At 37.8% G+C, this 22,805-nt stretch overlaps 1 protein-coding gene across 2 annotated transcripts; it reads right to left on the bottom strand.

Moving 5' to 3' along the window:
* Positions 1–33: 33 nt before the first annotated feature.
* On the bottom strand, positions 34–22,032 carry ctdsplb (CTD (carboxy-terminal domain, RNA polymerase II, polypeptide A) small phosphatase-like b). Of its 2 annotated transcripts, XM_067453854.1 has the most exons (8): positions 21,396–22,032; positions 12,637–12,797; positions 12,359–12,391; positions 10,172–10,273; positions 7,813–7,869; positions 6,301–6,393; positions 5,325–5,510; positions 34–2,370 (listed from the first exon to the last, which is right to left on the bottom strand). In XM_067453854.1, the coding sequence occupies exons 1-8, from the start codon at positions 21,469–21,471 to the stop codon at positions 2,245–2,247; spliced, it is 834 nt and encodes a 277-aa protein (XP_067309955.1). In that variant the 5' UTR covers positions 21,472–22,032; the 3' UTR covers positions 34–2,244. The 2 variants fall into 2 exon arrangements, with proteins under 2 accessions (XP_067309955.1, XP_067309957.1); XM_067453856.1 differs by lacking the exon at positions 12,359–12,391 and having other exon boundaries at positions 21,396–22,031.
* Between the last annotated feature and the right edge of the window lie 773 nt (positions 22,033–22,805).

Raw genomic sequence — 22,805 nt, 5'->3', positions numbered from 1 at the left:
TTATCTGAGGATATTGGAATTTTAGTAAACTGCAAAATAAAAAGGCATTGGTTTTTTAAAAAGGTGCTTTAATATAACATGTCAGAGTCCGGAAGAAAACTTGCGACAACCATGAATTAATTTAACTTGAAATATACTCCAAACATCAGCACTGTACAACCTCTCCAAACTGATTTCAAGCCTAGGGTAAATCGTGTCTGTATGGCTTACTGAAAAACAAAGAAAATAAGGCATAATTTAATTAAATGTGCCGACTTACAACATTGTGACGTCATGAAAACAATGTATATTAAAAACAGCACCTGACCGTTTGTAAGTGAAAAACCACACAGAGAACTAAAGTAAATAAAAACTGTGAGCAAAACCAATAGTGTTTCAACATTTTCAGATCACCTGGAGTTCATATTTAAAAAAGGTGACAGTCTCAAAAGTGAGAAGTATTGTGTTTAACGAAAAGATACAAAAGCTAGAAATCATTAATATTAGAACGCTTAATATACCTAGGCAGCTAGAAGATCTTCAGCAACCAGCAGATCTGAAAGAGCCGACGATTGAAGGAGAGGCTGTACAGCACGTCAACGAGCAGACAACAGCAGGTGTGGATAACATAAGCATACATCTCAAATACTGACAGAAGACCATAAAAGTGTGAATGAATCGCTCTCCGTCACCTGCCGCGGAACAGGATGAAGAGAGATGATGGAGAGAGGTAGACGAGGAAAGACTGAGGGGAAAAAACAACAACAAAGGACTGAACTGTGACGTGTCGGACTCTGGGCAGAGAGAGAAGAGAGAGGTTATTGCCTGTTCAGCAGCGGATCAGGACATGCCGCCGCCGCTCCTCTCATCTTAGGCACTGCGGTGATGCAGAGTCTGCACAGCTTGCACCGAACACTTTCAAAACTCCTCAGAGCCAGAATCTCATGGTGAGAAAAGGCCTCCGTTTAGCTCAACAGGAGGGCTGCGCTGCAACAGGACAAGAGCAAACCCTTTAAGGCCCGAATGCGTCCGTCCCGCCTATGGATGATGCTCTGGCACAAGCTGCACAGCGCTCTAGTCCCTGGGCTGGTACTGGTCGTACCTACAGGGAGGTCTTTTGTAGTGTAGTGTACAGTGGTAGCAGCAGCAGGGTATGGTTAAAAACAAGTTGAAACTAATTTAAAAATATATAAAGATGATGGACCTGTACCAATTCTCAACAACTCAAATGATGAACAAAAAGAACTAAAAACGATAAAAGGGATACATTTGCAATTGTGCATCCTGGCTTCCATAAAGGACACTTCCCCTTACTAATACAACCCGGGGGGGAGGGACAACTGCAGTGTTTACGCTACTTCACCAAAGGCATTCGGATCAACATAAAGTTTCAAGAAAGACTGGCGACTAAAATTCCGCCGGCGGGGCAACCCATTTTTGAAATGTCCAAACATTTGTCTCCATCTGGCCTGTTCGCTAAAAAACAAAACGTACTTCAGCATCGGATTGAGAGACAAACTATTAGCGATTGGCACGATACAATCTTCGGTTTAAGATCGTTTCTCCTAGGTTAGTTGGCAAAAGAGGCCGTGGTATACAAGACGAGTAACCTAACAAGTGCAAATGCATTCCTTTGCTCTTAGAAAACAAAACTAAACATACAAGTCTAGATAAAAGTATTAAGTCTATATGATGGCACAAGCTAAAGCAAAATTGAAAATAACAGGAGCACAAGAAGAACAAAGATGGAGATGTGTAACCAGCTTTACATAATTAAAAATCTCTGGCCTCTTTAACAGTGCTTTTATAAAAAGAGACTGACCTGCCTCCGTTTTAAAGCATATAATTCTTGTAAAGATTCGGTTCTCTGGAAATATGTCATGTACAAAATGTTAATATCCCTCGTAAAAATGACATTCAAAAAAGGCACTTTGTTGGGTCGGAGAGGAAACCCCACAGTCCTTTAACCCTACGGATTTCTACCTGCATAGCAACACCTCAGAGAATGGTTATGACTTGAATATTTTCATTTCAAAAAAAGGAAAGAAAAAAGTTGATTTTTTTTGGTTTATCATAAGCACTTTTCAAGAGAGAAGTATTTGAGTGTCCACTAAATGTTAAAAGTCTGTTCATGTCACTGTCCCGGTTGGGAACGACGGTGGTATCGGTGAGGTGAGGGACTGCAGGCTGGAGGAGAGAGGAGCTGGGAGCGGAGCGGCTCCTCTGCTCTCCACCGGAGGACTCCACTGGCCCCTCGTCAGGCTGTTACCTGCCCCTCAGGTTCTGCAGCACCCCGTACACGTCGTCCTCTTTGCTCAGTCCCTCAAAGAAAGGCAGCAGGTCCAGGAGCTCCGTGTCAGTCATGTCATCGAACCACGACTGCACGGGAACCTGTGAAGACACACACACACACAATCACACAATCAGCCAGATGACAAGCGATAATCCTGTCATCCCGTTTTGTGAAATGTCACTGGTCCAAAATCTTGCTTCACATGACAGTATATTAAACATCAAATGTACTTTTTGATGTACTTTTGTCCTGTACTTTTGGCACACTGAGCAGCATTTTCACTTTCAGGTGACAATTTAAAAAAAAAATACAAATAATAATGTTTAGAATCGTATTGCACCAGTTTTGGACAGTGTAAATTGTTACTAAAACTGAGATAAGCTGCAACAATCTTAACCATCTGGTTCCATAATACTTTTGGGAGTTTTGAGGGCGAAATATTGGGGGTGTGGGCAATAGCCAAATTAAGAGATAATGTACATTTAAATTCAACTACACAATTCATTTTAAACTATTGTCACAAATGTTGTATCTACATGGATTTCTTTTTATGGGGCAAAAATGCAATCCAATAATTGGCCTCAATTATACATTATGTCCTAAAAAGGGAACTTCATTCATTTATTTTCCTTTGATAATGACTCTGTCAATAAAATGGAAAAGAAAAAAATTTGGCCCCCTAGCGGTGACAAAATAAAGCGTGGCTGTGCTTCGGCTTTACTCGTTTGGACATATTGAAGTGGTTTGAACCAGTGGACAGATAGTTTTTTTTCTTTTCTTTCAAAATAGGTTTGCTATTTTGAATGATCCATGGACATTTTTTCTTTCAGCTTCACGGTAGAATTACATGTGCAGTTTTTTTTAAGAATTTCATCCCGATTACATTACAGGCAAAATGACGTGTCTCGTATTAAATCAATACAGGACGTGATTGATTTGTCATATTTATTTTACATAGGTCTACACATAGTTCAGTAAACACAAGGATTTTGCAGTGTGGAGAATACTAATAGCAAAAATAAAGAAATTAATTTCACAATTAGTACAGAAGCTCATTTGCTCGTGATTTTTCAGTGGCTTTTTTAGTGGCTTTGTATGCCATTCGAGAACAGGCGCTGTAAACTTGCGCATTTTTGTCAAAACATGTCGAGCTCGCGTCCACCGTTTCCAGGCAAGATGATCTCCAGATATAGGACTGAATAGGGTGTCAGTGGGTCTGTCCAGTAACTCACGATGAACCTAAAGCGAACTGCACACATTGCAGAAAAGCATTTCAGTTGCTCATGCAGCATGTGGTGACAGACACATCTGTGCTTCTAAGGCACAGGCCTATCGTTTGTTTTTTAATGAATAATATATTAATATAATATTCAATACATTATCAGAGCTTGGCAGACATAATTATTTTATTTGTTTAGAAAAATTAGTAGCCTTACTAATGTTATTATTCAGTTATCATTTAATTAGGCTATATTTATGCATAATAAATAATCCTGTCATATTAAAGGTTTAGTTCACCAAAAAATGAAAATTATTAAGTGAATTACTTACCCTCATGTCGTTGGACACCCGTAAGACCTTCGTTCATCTTCAGAACACAAATGAAGATATTTCTGTTGAAAGCTGATGGCTGAGAAAGGCTTCAGAAAGGCCTCCGTTGGCATTCAGTACATTCCTACTCACAAGACTCATAAAGGCACTAAACACATCGATACAAAGTCCATCTCACTACAGTGGCTGTACAATAATTTTACAATGCGACGAAAAGTTATTGTGCGCAAAAAAAATCTAAATAATGACTTTATCCGCCAAGATCGCGTCAATAACTGATTTTTTTTTGCACACAATAACTATTTTCGTCGCATTGTTACATTATTGTACAGCCACTGTAGTGAGATGGACTTTGTATCGATGTGTTTAGTGCCTTTATGGGTCTTGTGAGTAGGAATGTACTGAATGCCAATGGAGGCCTTTCTGAAGCCTTTCTCAGCCATCAGCTTTCAACAGAAATATCTTCAATTGTGTTCTGAAGATGAACAAAGGTCTTACGGGTGTCCAACGACATGAGGGTGAGTAATTCACTAAATAACTTTCATTTTTGGGTGAACTAACCCTTTAAATTTGACATTTACATTTTTTTTTTTTTTTTTATAAAAATGTGATTATTGTTTTTTATTAATATTTATTATTAATAAGTCATAATTTAAGTACATTAATACAATTAATTCATGATTTAACATGAATTTCATAATTGTTAAAAAAAGAGGGATAGATCTTAAGATGCTTAAAGGGATAGTTCCCCCCAAAAAATGAAAATTCTGTCATCATTTACTCACCCTCAAGTTGTTACAAACCTGTATACATTTCTTTGTTATGTTAAACACATAAGAAGACGCATTCCTACTATGGAAGTCAATGATGCCCCCAAAGCAGCCTGATAAACTTTCTTCAAAATATCTTTTGTGTTTAGCAGAACAAAAAAAAACTCATACAGGTTTGGAACATCACTAGGGAAAATAAATGATGACAATTTTTATTCTTGGGTGAATTATCCCTTTAAAGTGTACCAAATAGGCTACTAAAGAGTTCTTTAGAAATAAATAAAATAATCAAATGTTAAATAATAAAAACGTGTTCTGTTACAGGTTCATATACTTGATTTCATGTTTATGGTTTATTGCTGAGCTGTCAAGTTATCATTGTGGAAATAATCAGTTCTTGACTTATTCTTTATAATATGTGTCCTTAAAGTCCTTGATGCAGTTGTTTTTGGATGGGGTCTGGGTATCGTGAATAGGTGTCCCTTATTTTGCCACACTGGAGGTGGAAACCCTACTCACACACCTAAAGAACAATATAGCAGTAAGTTGTAAGCTGTATGGTTTTGATTCACTAAAAATAATCATCTGGAAATCAGACTACATTGGCTGTGCTGTATAATTGTGAGTCATTAAAATAAAAAATAAAAACTGCCATTGTTTTTTTTAAATGGAACCCTACTAAAGTAGTCCAAGACTAACCGAACTAAGTTACATCAGCAATCTACACTTACAGCATTTTCAGGATGGAAAATGTAGGAAGCAGGGGAGTTGTCCACAATGATGACGTTCCTGAGCTCTCTCCCGAGCCGACTAAGGTCTTTGACATAGTTCCCTCTATGGAAAACGCAGGATTCCCGGAAGAGTCGCACCCGAAACACACCCCACTGGTCCAGCAGGTCAGCCACCGGGTCGGCATACTGAAGCACACACAGACAGAGTTAAGGGAGGTTTTATTTCAGCAGCTCATGCACTGATGATTAAACTGTAGAGTCACTGTGGAATCATCCAGCTGCTCCCTGCAACAAATACAAATATGAAACTGACAAAACGCAAGCTGCTAGGGCCACGCAACACTAATCCCATGTCTATGCAAATGAAAATGTTTACAAAGAGGACTGTAAGGAAACCTACAAATTACAAAACTATAGTCGGATACGTGCCTGAGTTTGCTATTGAAAGCTTGCTATTGAAGCGAATGAGCCGTTATGTCTTCGATATAACAGACACAAAAGCAACCAAGACACATGATCTAAACTACAGTAGGCTGCATACATTCTCAACAGCTAATAACGTCACTAACAGGAATGAGAAAATCAAAACACAGAGACATTAGCTACAGATACGGTGACAAATGAAACTTTGCAGCGTATCGTAAAAGCGGCCAAAATCAAAGAATGTGAGCCGTCAAAAGTGAAGGCAGCAGCGACTGCAACTACTGGTACATGGCACGCATTCGGGAAGAGTCACAGTTGCCGTGGAGACACTTACCCATGCATTAGCATCTAAAACAAACGCAGGCCACACAGAGACAGAGAGGGGGGTCAGATATTAGCAGAGAAGGTATGAATCAACACCCACCAAACAGACCTCTGGCAGGTATATCACAGTAAATATCATCCCGTGTGGAGTTATGAGATGCTGACTGCATAGTCTTTTGACATATTTGTTGACATTAAATGATTCAGTGTCTTCGTGTAGTGGACAAACCTTGGCTAGACTGGCTGTGAAAAGCACACACTCGAACAGCTCGCCCATTTTCTGCAGGAACTCGTCAACGTGAGGCCTTTTGAGCACATACACCTACAAAGGTGAGATATTATGAGACATTTAAGTCAATTTAAATGATAAGTGTTCAACAGTCAGTTTCCGGAAGTAAAATCTCTTCTCCATTCATTTTTCTTCATAGGGAAATTGATTTTTAATAACTTGGAACCCTTTTTAGACAGCCCTACTGAGTTAAAATGTTGTTAATCGATGGTATATGCTTTGGTACATAACTTAATTTTTAAAATTACATTGATTAACGGCAGAGTTCCTGGTGGAAAAACTAACCGATGATGCTGTACAGAAAATTCCACCAAAATAAGCAAACCTTCCCGAAAGAGCTCTTTAACTCCATCAACTCCTATGAAGCACTGCGAATGTCACTCTCCTTGCACTCTCAAAATACTCAAACATTTATTTGCAATAAACTTAAAATATATTGTTTCTATAGATATAATCAAAATGTTTAAATAAGTAGTTTTATATTTCTACATTTTAAATTTGATTATGTTGTTAGCAATGCTTCATGGGATTGTAGTTCTTTTCCTCACTAAAGCCGTTAGGTACACAGTCTTGTACTTTTGTATTTTTAATTCAATTTTCAAATAGATTTGTGCTTCAAATCATAGTCCACTTTGTTCGTGGCTTATATTGCTTTTAACATTTTTGTTTGTTTTTTAAATCCCTATGGGAAAAATGAATGGGAAAAAAATATTCCGTAACCAGCAGTGCTGAAAAATTGGGCGAGCACTGTTGCACTCTATAAAAGTACAATAATAATAAAAACAACAATAACAAAATCTTTATAAAACAACAGAAATTATAGAGTACAATATTGTCATAAGCCATTTAAGTCAATTTAAATAAAAATAACTGTTCATAATACATATAATGAAATCTTTAACATGCAATAAAATACAAACCATATAATACAATGTGATGCAGAGCCATTTAATCTATTTAAATACATTTTCATTATACATATAATCTTTATGAAACAATATAATAAATAATATATTATATATCTAATGACACAGAAACATTTAAGTCAAAATATTGTTTTAATAAATTATCTTTATAATATATAAAACTATTATAAAATAGTAGTAAAATTATTATAAAATAATATAATAGTATAATATAATATATCCAAAAGTCGTTTTTTTGTTGTTTAATCTGAAGGTCAAACCATTGAGGAACACAAATCAAGCACCGATGATTTGCATCAGCTCCACGAAGACAAACAGCTGCCACCTAGTGCAAGTAATCATGAATAGGCCTCCCAGGACAGACAGCCTATCCTGGATTACTTGAACAAGGGAACAGCCATTTTCACCACTCCATCTAATAAGGTCGACACTGACATAAAACCCATAAATGGCTTCATAACTGCTATAGAACACACTAGACTAGAGTGTAACATGAAACATGTGCATGTTTCCATTAATTCTGTACCTGATGCACTGTGCCATCTATCTCCACTGGGACGATGAAATCAGCATTGCTAATAGGCTATGAGAGAGAAACAAATGCATCAAATGTAACAAAGGACATCAAGTCAAAATACAAACATAGAGGAAGTGACCAAACTAAGCCCAACCAATTAAGTTTCAAACATTTCCTGAAATACTTGAATAGGCATGAATTTCACTAAATCTTCATGTTTTGGTTTGTCATGCACTGGCTCAATAAGCTTCAAATATGTTTTTTATTTGTTTTCATTTCAATCATTGTCTTTCAAAATACAGAATATTGCTTTTAAATGCCAATAAATCGTATCAAGTTGATTTATTAATCTGTTCAATTTAAAATTCACATCAATATACCCACTTAATTCTATTAAAACAACATTATCAAGAGTTCTCAAATGTTGTATGCGTCTCTTACACAAATGCCTAATCAACAACTTCAAAGAAAAAAAAAAGACCAAACATACATTTTTTCTCTAATGCGTGGTCTTTTTTAAAATAATAAATCAAGTGAGCTTATCAGTCCCTTCAACTATCTCAAATCCTAACACAGCAATAAACTAACATCTGATAAACAAGATGACAGCAATCAGAGGTTACTGATGCGTGATAAAGCTCCATTTACTTATAATTTGCATAATGGCAATGAAAGCGCAGTGATAACGAACAGCAGAGGGCGTCTGTGCTCTGTTAATACAAACCCTCCAAATATTACTAATCAGAAAGGTTTGAGTATGACACCTCACACATTTGTCCATACTACCATGACTGAAATCAGTGGAACACAAACTAACTCCGTACAGCCATATTTTAACACACGCAATAACATAAAAGGTTTTGAAATGGAATAGTTTGAGCCTTTTCACCAATTTTTCCCCATGCATATCATGTATGATGCACCAGGCCTTTATTTTTACAGGAGAAAATGAAGGACACTTCAGTTTTTTCCCTCTCTTTTTCAGAAGCCCAAACTGATCAAAAATATATGATTTGTTGCAAAATCTATTGCCAAAAGGATGAAATTCAGTTTGTAATGTAAATCAATTAGATCTTTAAAGAAGATTAACAGACTACTTACACAAAATTATGTCTTGAGATGATATTTAAATGCTTGGTTTTATGATCAAAGCTCTGTAGTTTTAATTTTGGCAATGACTGATGCACTGTAAAAAATTATTTAGAAAAAAAGTTACCTGGTTGCCTTAAAATTTTGAGTTCATTGAAATTAAAAATTTGAGTTAATACAATGAACATTTTTTGAGATTCGACAACCTTTATTAAAATATTATTAAAAGATTTTGTAAGCATATTGGGTAATTATGTGTGATTTATTTCTGATGATGCAGTGAAACATGCCAAATTGTGCTATTTTCATGATTTATCAAATTTTTTATGTGATTCAGATACAAAAATATTTTGAGTTTCTATTTATTAAACTAATTTCCTTCATTGTATCAACTCAAATTTTTAATTTCAATAAACTCAAAATTTTAAGGCAACCAGGTTACTTACTTTTTTAAGTTAAACCAACAAAAACCACCACAAATTTTTTACAGTGTGATGTAGATAATTTTGTCCCCAAAAGCCTGATGTATCATATTTGATAGTCACATTAAAAAAGTTGATTCGGTCTAGTAAAGGTGTATCTTGAAATATTAGAAACAGTATACTGTAAACGTAGTAGTCAAATTAAAAAAGTTGATTCTGTCCAATAAAGGTGTATCTTGAAATATCACAAACAATATACTGTAAATGTTTTTATGTTTTGTTTATAAAATTGACTAAAGATTGCACATCAAAGAGACACGTATCATGACCTAAAGGAGGATTATACAATCAACCTAAAAGGCCTTTTACTTGTTAAAAAGAATGAACTTATCAATCAGAGGACAGAAGGCGTGAAGTAGATCGTGCACAAGTTTTTTAGCAAAGCTGATCATCTTAATAATTCAGAGGCTGTAGAATTTGGTGCATCAAATATGATACAGTAGGCTTTATGTGGTTAAACTCCGTTAACAAACTACCCCATGCTAAACTTCTGAGCTTCTCACACAGATCAAGAAGATAAAAAGCTCACTATTGAGTTTCACAATCAGGGTTTCTCTTCTACGCTCCTACTAGCAGCAGAGACAAATGTGCCCCGACTGGGCCGTCACCAAGCATCACAGGAAGCTCTGCTCACATGCATAGATCTCTCTGACGCAAATAGGTCACCGCGGGTCACAGACACTGAGCAAAACACAGAGAGAAGTCACAGTTTCATGGCATCTGTGACCCATCCCTGGTTGTCTTTCTATGGAAAGTTTACCTGGGCTAGATTCTACAGGCAATAATTAATGAATTACCTTAAACGAGCTGTGAACCAGAGTCTCATCCAAGTCTATTACCACGCACTTCTTCCCATAGTCATTTATGTTAACCTCAGGCAGGAGGTACTTCTCTGGAGGCTGTGGAAATGCAAAACATAAGGAGTTAACATGATGAACATGAAGCAGGTTCAGCGTAACGAGTGAGAAATGAGGCACGGAGTTAAGCTGCGACTGTTAAGACTGTTACGAAGCTAAATGAGCAGAAAGATGGGGAAAAGAAGCATGATCCCCAACTATCTACACATCTCCTCTGGGAATTGTAAGGGAAAGCTTCAGGCATTTTAGGAAGTGTGTTTCCTGCGCTCCACAGATGACGCTCATGCAGTAACATCCCAGCGCTTTCCAAGCGGAAGTGGAAAGGATTACGGCGGTGCGTGGGGATTAAAAGGTTTTTCACACATTAATCAGAGATGCAGGATGGGTAAGGTTAGAGTGTGAGAGTGACTTCAGCACTGGCTGCCTGTATGAAATCCCATCACTTTATTTATAAGCTGCGGGTGAATGGGTCCCTCTCTTGATCCAGTTCTCTAATCCTAGCTGCATCGTCTCAATTCAAGCAGAGGCAATCTTGTTATAGAGGGAGGCAGTATGCTGTCGAGTCTATCTAATCTAAATCCCTGTCCGTTTAATGGGATGAATCAAGCTTAGGAAGAACTGCTGGAGTGCAGTCATGATCTCGGTCCGAACTGCTGAATGAACAAAAAAAGACGCCAGAACACTTACAGTTCGCCTGGATGTGAAATCCTGTTCAGTACATAAACAACAGTACAGCAAATCATCAGCAGAAACTTTTTGGGGGATCATTGAATGATCATTACTTCTAAAATCGTATGGCAAAATCATTAAGGGACTGATTGTTGAAGGGACATCAACAGCCTACCATTGAGATTAACAGCAGTAAGACACGCTAAACCCTCATCAATTAGAGAGAGATCACAGACAATCGGTCAACCTATTCATTTACTACAACTTTTTTTTTACTATTGCTAAAAAACATTACGATTCATAGGTTGATTTCTAAGGTGCTGTTCAACAGTAAGGGGGTCAGTAAGATTTTATTGACTTTTTTTTTTAGAGGTCTCCTATGCTCATGAAAGCTGCAATTATTTGCTCAATAATACAGTAAAAACAGCAACTCCAATCTACTAGACTTCAGTTTCACATGATCCTTCAGAAATCATTCTAATATGCTGATTTGGTTTTCAAGAAACACTCCTTTTATTAACTCAATGCTGAAAACAGTGCTGCTTAATATTTGTGATGAAACCATGACACATTTTTTACAGGGTTCTTTGATGAATAGAAAGTTCAAAAGCAGCATTTATTTGAAATAGAAATATTTTCTAAATGTCTTAACTGTCAGCTTTGATCAAAATACATTAATGTCTGTTTAAAAAAGGAAATCTTACTGACTCCAAACTTTTGAACATTAGTGTACATACATTTTTATGCATTGCTAACTTTTTTGTGATGTACTCTAGATAATTGTACTTGATCTAGCTGGAAACGATGTGTTCTTCTCAAGGCATCACTAACAGTATGTTAAATGACAAATAGTAATGATTTGCATCGCATGCCAAAGTCAACAAAAATAGTTTTTGAATGTATGGCTTATGGATTAAAGCTGCAAAATTTCCAGCTTGTTTCAAAGTTTCAAAAACTGTGAAAAGGAAACTAAACATTAATGAAAAATCTGATTATTTCTAGCTAATATAAAAATGCATTGCTAAAAACAGGCCCGTGAAAACATTGGCATGGCAAGTAAAACGTAGCCTGACTGAACAGCAAAAGAAGAACATTCTAGTGGTGAAAATATTGCTCATCACCTTTAAACAGTCTAGAACACGGTGAAATAAACACTTGTATTATCCAACTAAAAGTAGCTATACCACCAATACTAAAAAGCTTGAGGGGTGGAGGGGAGTGGCATAGCCAACAGATCTTGCTAAATGCCTTAGCCCATAATTGTGTGGAAAAACATTAGGCTTTCAAGTCACTGCAGAAGTAGTATAATATATACAGTATATGCAAGCATCCATCAGGCAAAGTGCATCACTGTCCACAGAGCCGCTTCAAAAGACGATTCGAGTGTACAGTGGTGCGATGCTCCATGCGGCATGCGAGAACACACAGACAGACGGCGCGGAGTGGAGTCATACATACACTGGGGATAGGGATGACCTCAACCTGGTCACACTGGGACATGAAAGATGAAGACAGAGGAAACAAACAGGAGAGGAAATGAGGTGCTGAACCACAAGACAAATGGACAATAATTCAGACACATGTGATACAGTCTGCACAGAAAAAGAGAGGGAGAGAGAGTTGTGATGACTTCTATTTAACATGAGCAAACCACACATGACGGCAAGACGCAGAGACAGAGTCTCTGGATCAATAAGCATCTGATCTTCTGTGAGATCACGTTTGGGAAGTCTCACCTTTGGGGGAGCTCCGTTCTCCTCCACAGGTGGGGGCAGGGGGCTGCTGTTGTTGTTGGGGGTGGTGGGGGGCTCAGCATCGTAACTCCTCAGGCAGCAGAACAGCGAGCTGAAGATGCTGCGAGTCCTCTTCTTCTTGAGGCTGCTGTTAGACAGCGAAACTACAAAAAGAACAGGCAATATATAGTGACATTATATTCAACAGCTAGAACTCAAAAGTTTGAGGTCTGTTTTTTGTTTTTGAAAGCACTCTCACCAAGGTTGCATTTATTATATTAAAAATACAGTAAAAATCAATATTGTGAAATATTACATTTTAAAATAACTGTTTTCTGTTTAAATATATTAAATAAATAAAGGTTTACGTTTAAATTTTATTCCTGTGATGGCAATGCTGCATTTTCCCCAGCACATAATATTTTTCATGAAAACAGATATTTCAGGATTCTTTCATGAATAAAAAGTAAAACAAACAAACAAACAAAGCATTTATTAGAAATAGAAGTCTTTTGTAAGATTTTAAATGTCTTTATCGTAAACGTACTAACGCAAACGTCAGAATGGTAGTGTACACTGAAATGTAAACAGGCCATGGTATGGGTTATCTGTAATGCTATAATACCGGTATTAACAAGCTGCGCTACAGTTTTCGGTTATAATTCTAAAATTGACTTCTACACAATATTATTTACTGGTGGCTATATACATATTTAATAAAGATAAATATAGATCAGCTAGTGTCAGAAATGAAATAAATTGTTTTAAAGTCCAAGATGGGTTACACTAATTTCCGTCAGTAAAGCATAGTTTTTTCAAATATCACTGCAGTAATATAGTGCATCTGGAAAGTATTCACAATGCTTCACTTTTTCTTTAAATTTTGTTGTTATAGCATTATTCCAAAATGGATTAAATTCATTATTTTCCTCAAAATTTTACAAATAATAACCCACAATGACAAAGTGAAAGTTGTTTGAAATCTTTGCAAATTTATTTAAAAAAAGAACGTATATAAGTATTCACAGCCTTTGCTCAATATTTGAGTATGATGATACAAGCTTGTCACACCTATTTTTGTACAGTTTCCCCTAGGGATGCACTGCTACCAGCGCAGTTGTGTCAAAATTCAATGCAGAATTTCTATACCTCAGTATGTTGAACTGATAATCACTATTTTGTGCGTTAAACACAATCTACTAAATACAGACAACATTATAAAGAAAAACAACAGTCTGAGGTACAGAGCGCTCTGGATCAGGTTTTCATCAAGGATGTATCAGAACATCACTGCATTCATCATTCCCTCGATCCTGACTAGCCTCCCAGTTCCTGCCACCGAAAAACATCCCCACAGCATGATGCTGCCACCACACTGCTTCACTGTAGTGGTGTAGCACTCTTCCATTCAGGCAACTGGTGGAGTGCTGCTGAGATTGTTGTTGTTCTGGAAGGTCTTCTCCCCACAGAGAAACGCAGGATCAGGTTCTTGGTCAACTCCCTGACTAAGGCCCTTCTCCCCCGATCACTTAAGTCTGAATTTACAACAGGTGTGTACTCCAATCAAGTTTCAGAAACATCTCAAGGGTGATCAGTGGAAACAGAATGCACCTGAGCTTAATTTTGTATGTCATGGCAAAGGTTGTGAAAAAACATATAAACACATTATAAATGTATTGCTAAAACATTGCAAAGATTGAGAACTGTGAAGTACTGAATTGTGGGGTTAGACCATAGGCCGTAAAAAAAATATGGACGACTCGACATCATCCGTTTCCGCTTGCCAGACAGTTTTTCACCATTGCAGTGCTTTGGATTTTCTAGGCGGGGCTAAAACGGTGGCTCGATGATGCACTGGAGCCTCTGAGCCTGGCCCCGCCCCTACTGTCATGTCAATGATGCACTGGAGGCACTGAGGCTCATAACTACAGCACATTCACATCAGTTTGCCGCTCAATCGCGAGTACTATTAGTTACTATTGCCTACAGTTTGCTATGCCTTTGTCGTGGACATGCTTATTACCTGGATGTGATAACTTACAATTTAAAACAGATCGGTGTCCTTATTTAAATTTCCGAAAAATGATCATATCAGAGGTGGATTCATTTTGTGAAGAGCCACTTTGATGGAGAGCTGAGGATCACCACAAACACCCGCATTGTTAGTGATTATTTTACACAGTGATTAGTTTTATACACTCTGCCGGAGACAACTGGGATTCACTGATAATCCGCCGTTACTGGTGAATGGGCTGGGTTTTTCCTTCATTTAAATTTTTTTGGCGGCCGTCAAAGCAATTTTTTTGTCCCGCCAAAGCCTTATTTGATGAGTTATTGTGATTTATGAATTGATGTAGATTACTAATGCGTGTGACTAATGCCACGCGCTCTCTCTGTCTTCAAAACCATCACCGTTCTCTCTCGTGCATATCAATCAAAATCAACAGAACTGACAAAATGGTAAAAGGTCTGAAGACCGAATCCATGCGCCACGTGGCGCGTTTGCACAATATGTTCCCTGAATTACTGCTGGATGTGAATTGTGCTCAAAAATCGCACCTCTTTTAACAGACGTTTTCCACACGCAGCTGACATGAACCATACTTTCAAATAAACGAAAAAATATCCGTATAAAGTGTTTACTGTGATCAATCTTTTGCGTTGTTTTAAGAGTCTGGAAAGGGGAAAAAATACGTACCATACTGTTGCAGATTGAGGGGAACGATGTTGGTTAGCGAATATGTCAGTGTCCTCTACGTTTGTTTCTGGCTCTGGAGGCTCAATTATGTATAGCTTTGTAAACCCAATTAATAAGCTGCTAGGAGCATGATGAGCATCCATTCCGGCTGTAGCGGTGACAGTTGAGTGAGGCGGAGGCTATGCTACGTTCCCGCGAGTGGGCGTGATTTCAGCGCAGCCAGCGGACACGCCCCCAGCGTTTGAGAGCAGAGAATACTGCTAATTTTGTCAAGAATTTTATCTCTTATTTTATTTATTTTGCGATTTTTTTTATCATTCAAATTTGGCGGGTGGTTAATAACATATTTTTCTGTGGTTTGACAAACTCAGAACACATACTTAGTTTTAACTTTACAGAGACTTTAAACTAAAATGTTAATTAACTGGAACATTAAAGGTGCCCTAGAATGAAAAATTGAATTAACCTTGCCATAGTGAAATAATAAGAGTTCAGTACATGGACATCACAAACTGTGAGTCTTAAACACCATTGCCTCCTATTTCTTATGTAAATCAAAAACTCAACAGAAAAAAAAAGTGCTTCTCAACATAGACCCAACCATGACGTAAGCGTTGGGGATCATTTAGAGTGCCTTGCGAAAGTATTCGGCCCCTTGAACTTTGCAACCTTTTGCCACATTTCAGGCTTCAAACACTGATATGAAACCCAACAACAAATGGGACACAATCATGAAGTGAAATTAAATTTATTGGATATTTCAAACTTTTTTAACAAATCAAAAAAATTATTCGGCCTTAAGTTAATACTTTGTAGCGCCACCTTTTGCTGGGATTACAGCTGTAAGTCGCTTGGGCTATGTCTCTATCAGTTTGGCACATCGAGAGACTGAAATTTTTGCCCATTCCTCCTGCAGAACAGCTCAAGCTCAGTGAGGTTGAATGGAGAGCGTTTGTGAACAGCAGTTTTCAGTTCTTTCCACAGATTCTCGATTGGATTCAGGTCTGGACTTTGACTTGGCCATTCTAACACCTGGATATGTTTATTTTTGAGCCATTCCATTGTAGATTTTGCTTTATGTTTTGGATCATTGTCTAGTTGGAAGACAAATCTCCATCCCAGTCTCAGGTCTTTTGCAGACTCCATCAGGTTTTCTTCCAGAATGGTCCTGTATTTGGCTCCATCCATCTTCCCATCAATTTTAACCATCTTCCCTGTCCCTGCTGAAGAAAAGCAGGCCCAAACCATGATGCTGCCACCACCATGTTTGACAGTGGGGATGGTGTGTTCAGGGTGATGAGCTGTGTTGCTTTTACACCAAACATAACGTTTTGCATTACGTAAGCACCTTCTTCCACATGTTTGGTGCGTCTCCCAGGTGGCTTGTGGCAAACTTTAAACAACACTTTTTATGGATATCTTTAAGAAATGGCTTTCTTCTTGCCACTCTTCCAGAAAGGCCAGATTTGTGCAGTATATGACTGATTGTTGTCCTATGGACAGAGTCTCCCACCTCAGCTGTAGATCTCTGCAGTTCATCCAGAGTGATCATGGGCCTCTTGGCTGCATCTCTAATCAGTCTTCTCCTTGTATGAGCTGAAAGTTTAGAGGGACGGCCAGGTCTTGGTAGATTTGCAGTGGTCTGATACTCCTTCCATTTCAATATTATCGCTTGCACAGTGCTCCTTGGGATGTTTAAAGCTTGGGAAATCTTTTTTTTATCCAAATCCGGCTTTAAACTTCTCCACACATTATCTCGGACCTGCCTGGTGTGTTCCTTGTTCTTCATGATGCTCTCTGCGAATTAAACGGACCTCTGAGACTATCACAGTGCAGGTGCATTTATACGGAGACTTGATTACACACAGGTGGATTCTATTTATTATCATTAGTCATTTAGGTCAACATTGGATCATTCAGAGATCCTCACTGAACTTCTGGAGAGAGTTTGCTGCACTTAAAGTAAAGGGGCCGAATAATTTTGCACGCCCAATTTTTCAGTTTTTGATTTGTTAAAAAAAGTTTGAAATATCCAATAAATTTCATTCCACTTCATGATTGTGTCCCACTTGTTGTTGATTCTTCACAAAAAATTACAGTTTATATCTTTATGTTTGAAGCCTGAAATGTGGCAAAAGGGCACAAAGTTCAAGGGGACCGAATACTTTTGCAAGGCACTGTATATGTTAAAGCATTCATGTGAAAACAAACCTGGACCAAGAAGTGAGGATTTGGAGAGAGAGAAAAAAAGATATTCTCAGTGCATTTTCGTGAGTTACTCTAGAGATATATTATAAATTAAATTGGAAGAGGAGACCATAAATGTGCAGTATGTCCTTTTTCATAATGTAACAGTGAAATACAAAGAAAAAAAAGAAGCTCTTGCCGTAACACATCATACTAAAATACCAAGCGTTCCGTTTTTCTCGAAGTCTTCTTTCTCCAAAACATGGAGAAAGTTTTAGAGCTCATTCAGTCAAACTGGCTGATAAGGGATAGATTTGTTTTAGTATTTTTAAGCAGAACTTCCACAAACCAGAAGTGCCACACACGCACACTAAAACTCAATAGGTTCATTAAGAAAAAGGTGGAATATAAAGCTCAATAACACTCATTTGGGACACTTGGTGGTGGGAATGCCTTGAACACCCTTTTAGGGAAATGGCTCTCTCCATTATATCACCAGGCAAGATATCACATGATGGCATCTTTAATTAAAAGTCCAGAATATAACAAATCATTTAGGACTGGCTTTACACCAATACACTGCACATAATGAAGGGACGTCAAAGACCCTCGCCGTACTCCTCTCCTCATTCTCACACACACACACACACACTAATAATAATCTGCCTTCATTCCAGCGCCACAGCGGAGGCTCTGTATGTTAAGACTGAGGTCACCAGCAAGTAAAGGCCCTTTAAAAATAGTGACAAGCAGAAAAAAAAATGAAACTAGACCCCACTCGCTTACAAACCCCACCCCGTCCCCTTTAGGCTCCCAAACCCAAGTCCCTCCACTCATTGGCTGCCGAATCCAGCACCATTTTAAGGGGCAGAGGCTATTTTCCCTCGTTCCTGAAGCTTCACTGATGACTTCAGAGGCACAGACAAGCGGAAGAGGGGGAATATTTGAGGGAGAGAGGGAAGAAGAGAGGAGGGGCAGGAGCAGCAGAGGTGGGGTAAGAAAACACACAGCCTATTAGAAACGTGCATTCCTCTCCCGCCCCTTTAGCCTACTCAAAGGTTCAGCTGAACATCTCATGATTTTCACCACAAAACTTCATATGCAATACATTGCACTAACATTTAGTATTAAATGTAATGCCTTTTTTGAAATGCATCACAAACTGGAAAGATTCTTCTGATTTATATAGTAACAAGAAGGAGCTTATTAAAAGACAGCACTTTAAGTGGACTTCCAAAAGTTGATTTAGAAAGCAGCTTCTAATAATGCATTGTGATGTTTTGTTTTAAAAGAAGTGCTATCTTTTTTACAAAGTGGGAGGACAAAAGCTTAGCTAGAGGAATTAACATGTCAGGAAGCACCTCAATGATAGCCCGTCACGGTGAGAGTGTCTTTGCAATACCACAACACACAAAAATCATAAACACGCATCTGTCAGTAAGCTAACTTATTTAAATGACTTTCCCACACATAAAGAGCAATAGTTTAGACACAATAAGTATACAATGAACAACTAGTTGTTATATAAACGGATTCTATATCCACTCCAAACAAGTAAAAGAATAACATGCAGTAAAGTACAGGAAGTTTTACATAACTGGGGGCAGAATGCAAAAAAGATCCCTGTCAGGCAATGGGCCAGAGACATTGATCACTGCGGCAGACTATCAGATGCCATCAACCTCAAGCAGCTGCCTTAAAAAAAATCCTGTAATTACTACTGACTTAATATTAATCTACATGTTAAAAAGACTCCCTAATGCACTCAAAAAAAGAGACCTTAACGTTGTTAGTTGCACTCAAATAATCCTCGTTCACATTACTTAAACTCATGTAACTCTACATGAACTTAAATTTACTGAGTTGTTTCTACTAAAAATTAGAATCGACAGCTTTACTTAAATGTTTGTTCGGTCAACTTAACATTGCTGAGTAAAACGTACAAACTGGGCAGTGGATCTGCAGTTCCCAGCATGCATTGCAAGGGACTGCATTGGGAGAGTAAATTTAAGTGTTATTTTATGTGTTTTTGAGAAAAGGGAAATTTGTTTTTTTATGTTAGTGTTTTTAATGTTCAGTTATGTTGGACATTTAGGAGTTTCTGTAATTTTGTGGTTATCATTAAGCAGAAGAGTGGTGCCTGCAGTTGTGGCCACTAATATACTCATATTTATTGGGTGGAATTCCTGCCTCAATTAAATTGAGTTTGTCCAAGGAGTTATTTTTCCATTTTGTTTCTAATAACACACTTGTTATTTAATAGTTTTCCACATACACTTGTAGAGCAAATAGTTCATTTAATAAGGTTAATTAACCTAACATAATACACTTTTATAAATTTGAACATTATTAAGTAAACTGCACATATAAATATTATATAACAGTGACAAATTCAAATGGTTTTTATTTACTCAAAGAAAGTTTTTCATCTTTAATTTATATTGTTCATATAACTAAACTGTTATTTGTAAAAATTACTCTGTATAGTTGTGTGAAACCACTTGACGCTACTTTTTAAAGTAAATTTAACAAGTAATTTTTTTGAGTGTGGTTTTGGAAAGGGAACTCTTGTCCTTATGACATCAAGGCAACATATGCCAGCACAAACTGCATTTAAAGCATTGCCTAACAGACCATCAAAAGCGCAAGGACCATTTTAGACTGTTCAACTTTATTTTGTGCTGTTTCGAGAAGGCAGCTGTTGAAGAGCTTCTCCACTCAGCCACCCAGAGGTCAAAGGTAAAGCCCTGGAAGTGCTCAGTCCAAATGCCTGCTGTCACAGAGCCGGACATCCTCAGATGAGCAGCCCAGCAAAACTGCCTTCACAGCAGTTATGACAACTCATTGTTTTACTTTCAATTGTTATGCAACATATTTTATTTAAGGCAAGACACTATTCTGCATTTCTCATGCACTGGTCATTTTTTGAGATTTTGCTTTCATAATGTAACATGTTCACAATGCATTAAGACTTGTGGAATGAAAACATTAAAAATAGTACTAAAGTGTTTATTAATTATTACACTATCTATTTGCTTCTGTAGATTTGAATTGCAATACATTTATCAAAATATTCACATTAGTAGCAGTAGTAGGCTACATACTACAAAATTCAGTTTTATTCCTATATTCTAAAGGTTTTTACAGTTGAGTTTGTTCATATCTCATTCACCTAATTTATATCCAAAAGATTAATCAATTTTTTTAATTTTTTTTTTTTTGCTGTTGACTGACAGCATTTTTTCTGGTTTATGGAGTAATAAACAGTTAATATTTAATTATGACTCGTTATTGAAATGTTTATAAATATGCACAATATTTGTGGGAAAACAGTTGTCTTAATGTAGGGCCTAACAGTTACTGTAGTTAATCTCGGTTTGGTGATACCAAATGGTATGCTTAACTATTCCTGCTAATGTGCTGACTTGACTGAAAGAACAACAAATCAAAAGCTTTTTAAATGAAACATGTGCCCTTTAAAGCACTCTACAAGTCTTGCCCCGTGACAGAAAGGAACGGAACATGTTTACGTTGGTCTCCATCCACATCACAGGCGACCAACCCTGACAAGAGCCCAAACTTTCGCTCCGTAGCAGTTTACATTGCGCCTTTACGACTGCTCAATTATATAAACACACACTCCATATTTTTCTGCACCAAAATGAACACGTTGTCATGCGAAACCATATTAAAAGTTACCAAAATAGAACTATATCCCCGTTTATTTTAGTCCAAACAGGGATGAAATGCCTGAAATGTTTCTTGCCCGCGGACGCAGGCTCGCAGCCCGCTCGTTTAAAATGGTGGGTAACAGTTAACGTAAAGCTAACAAAACGCGCTACGGCGACCAGCTTCAACGCACAAAAACACCTCTCACCTTTCTCAGCATTTGACGAGAGTATCTCCTCCTCCTTGGGGTTCGTAACCTGCGTTATTATGGACGTGTTGTCCATGGAAACGAGATGTTAGCTCCTTTTCCCAGCGAGTTCTGGCCGTGTCCGTGTTTCAGGTTGTGCTAACAGCTAGTCGAGTTAATGGCAGATCTCCAGCCAGCCAGCAGACTCTGCTGTCGCTCAGGCTAGCGTGGGCGAACGGACTGCACCCGACCACTAATCTTTGCGTTTTGTTGCATTAAAATACGCGTCGCGGACACACATTTGATCAATCAGCCCGTGCGGATGTGCATTACTAAAATCAACTGCGCCAGCGCCGAATGGCTAACAAGTAGTTGGAGGTTGGATTGCTAATGTAGGATAGCGTTAGCGAGCTGACCATGAAACCTCCAAATGTGGGCTGAATAAATGACCCGCGCGATGTCTTAACGCTTGCGGTTAAACTCCTGGAGCTATAGCGGTCAACCCCGACATCTGTGCGCTTAAGCGAGCGTCAAAAACTGCCTCTTCATGATTTCCCGTGTTTTCTGATCTCTGCTTCCAATATGGAGACGGCGAGTGTTTGATATTCACGAGATAGAGCCGAGGAACAGCAGGAGGAGGTATTTTCTGGGAACCCCCTCCCTCACATTAAAAATAAAAGCACGGCCTGGGAGCGCGCAGTCGGTCCGCCCAATGGCAGGAGTCCTCCTCACAAAGTTGACTGATCAACACTTTAGTAGGCACTCGACTATAGAGTTGCGATATTTTAAAAACACGAACATTTGATTTGGTTTATAGTTGTTGTTTTTTTTTAGCTCGGCTTCGTGATTATTAGAATGAAAAATACAGTGAGAGAAGAAAAAGAGTGAGATTTAGAGAAGTATCTCACAATATTTATTGTTTTGATGATCAAAGGATGTCTTCTACAGTTAATGTAGCCTAGTCTATGTATTGAGCAGCTTCAGCAGCTACGCGAAAATATATGTTATTTAGAGTAAAGAAATGGATATAGATTGTAAATGGGCATTGCACTGTAGCCTACAATTTAGTCAGACAAATGTGCCTGTATTATGAAGTGAGAAACAGACCGTATATTTCTGCCTGAGGTTTAAACATGGGTTTAAATCATAGGTTTAAATAGTAAGGGCTTTCCCTGTGCGCACTGCGCATTCAATTTACATCGCATGTCTCCCTCTGCTGTTCAAAGATTTTGTTGCACGTTATATGTTATATAGCCATATCATTTTTTAAACCCCTTTCACGTTTATGTCGTATTTTTCATGTTCTCTGTCTCTTTATTAAAATATATAAATACATAAAAACCAAGACAACAACAAACAATCTGGTCTGTATTTATTGCCGATACCATCGCAACTTATCAAACATTTCCATCATGTTAACCAATGCATTTT

The sequence above is a fragment of the Pseudorasbora parva genome, chromosome 9, assembly GCF_024679245.1.
Source record: "Pseudorasbora parva isolate DD20220531a chromosome 9, ASM2467924v1, whole genome shotgun sequence".
NCBI classification, from domain to species: domain Eukaryota; kingdom Metazoa; phylum Chordata; class Actinopteri; order Cypriniformes; family Gobionidae; genus Pseudorasbora; species Pseudorasbora parva.
This window is presented reverse-complemented; position numbering and strand designations above follow the sequence as displayed.

Bases quoted from the DNA above. Each gene is read 5' to 3' on its own strand.
- ctdsplb (XM_067453854.1), bottom strand. From the start codon at position 21,471: ATGGACAACACGTCCATAATAACGCAGGTTACGAACCCCAAGGAGGAG. The intron at 12,392-12,636 runs GTGAGACTTCCC...TTCATGTCCCAG, and splicing joins AGAACGGAGCTCCCCCAAAG to TGTGACCAGGTTGAGGTCAT. The intron at 10,274-12,358 runs GTATGTATGACT...GCATTTCCACAG, and splicing joins AGGTCATCCCTATCCCCAGT to CCTCCAGAGAAGTACCTCCT.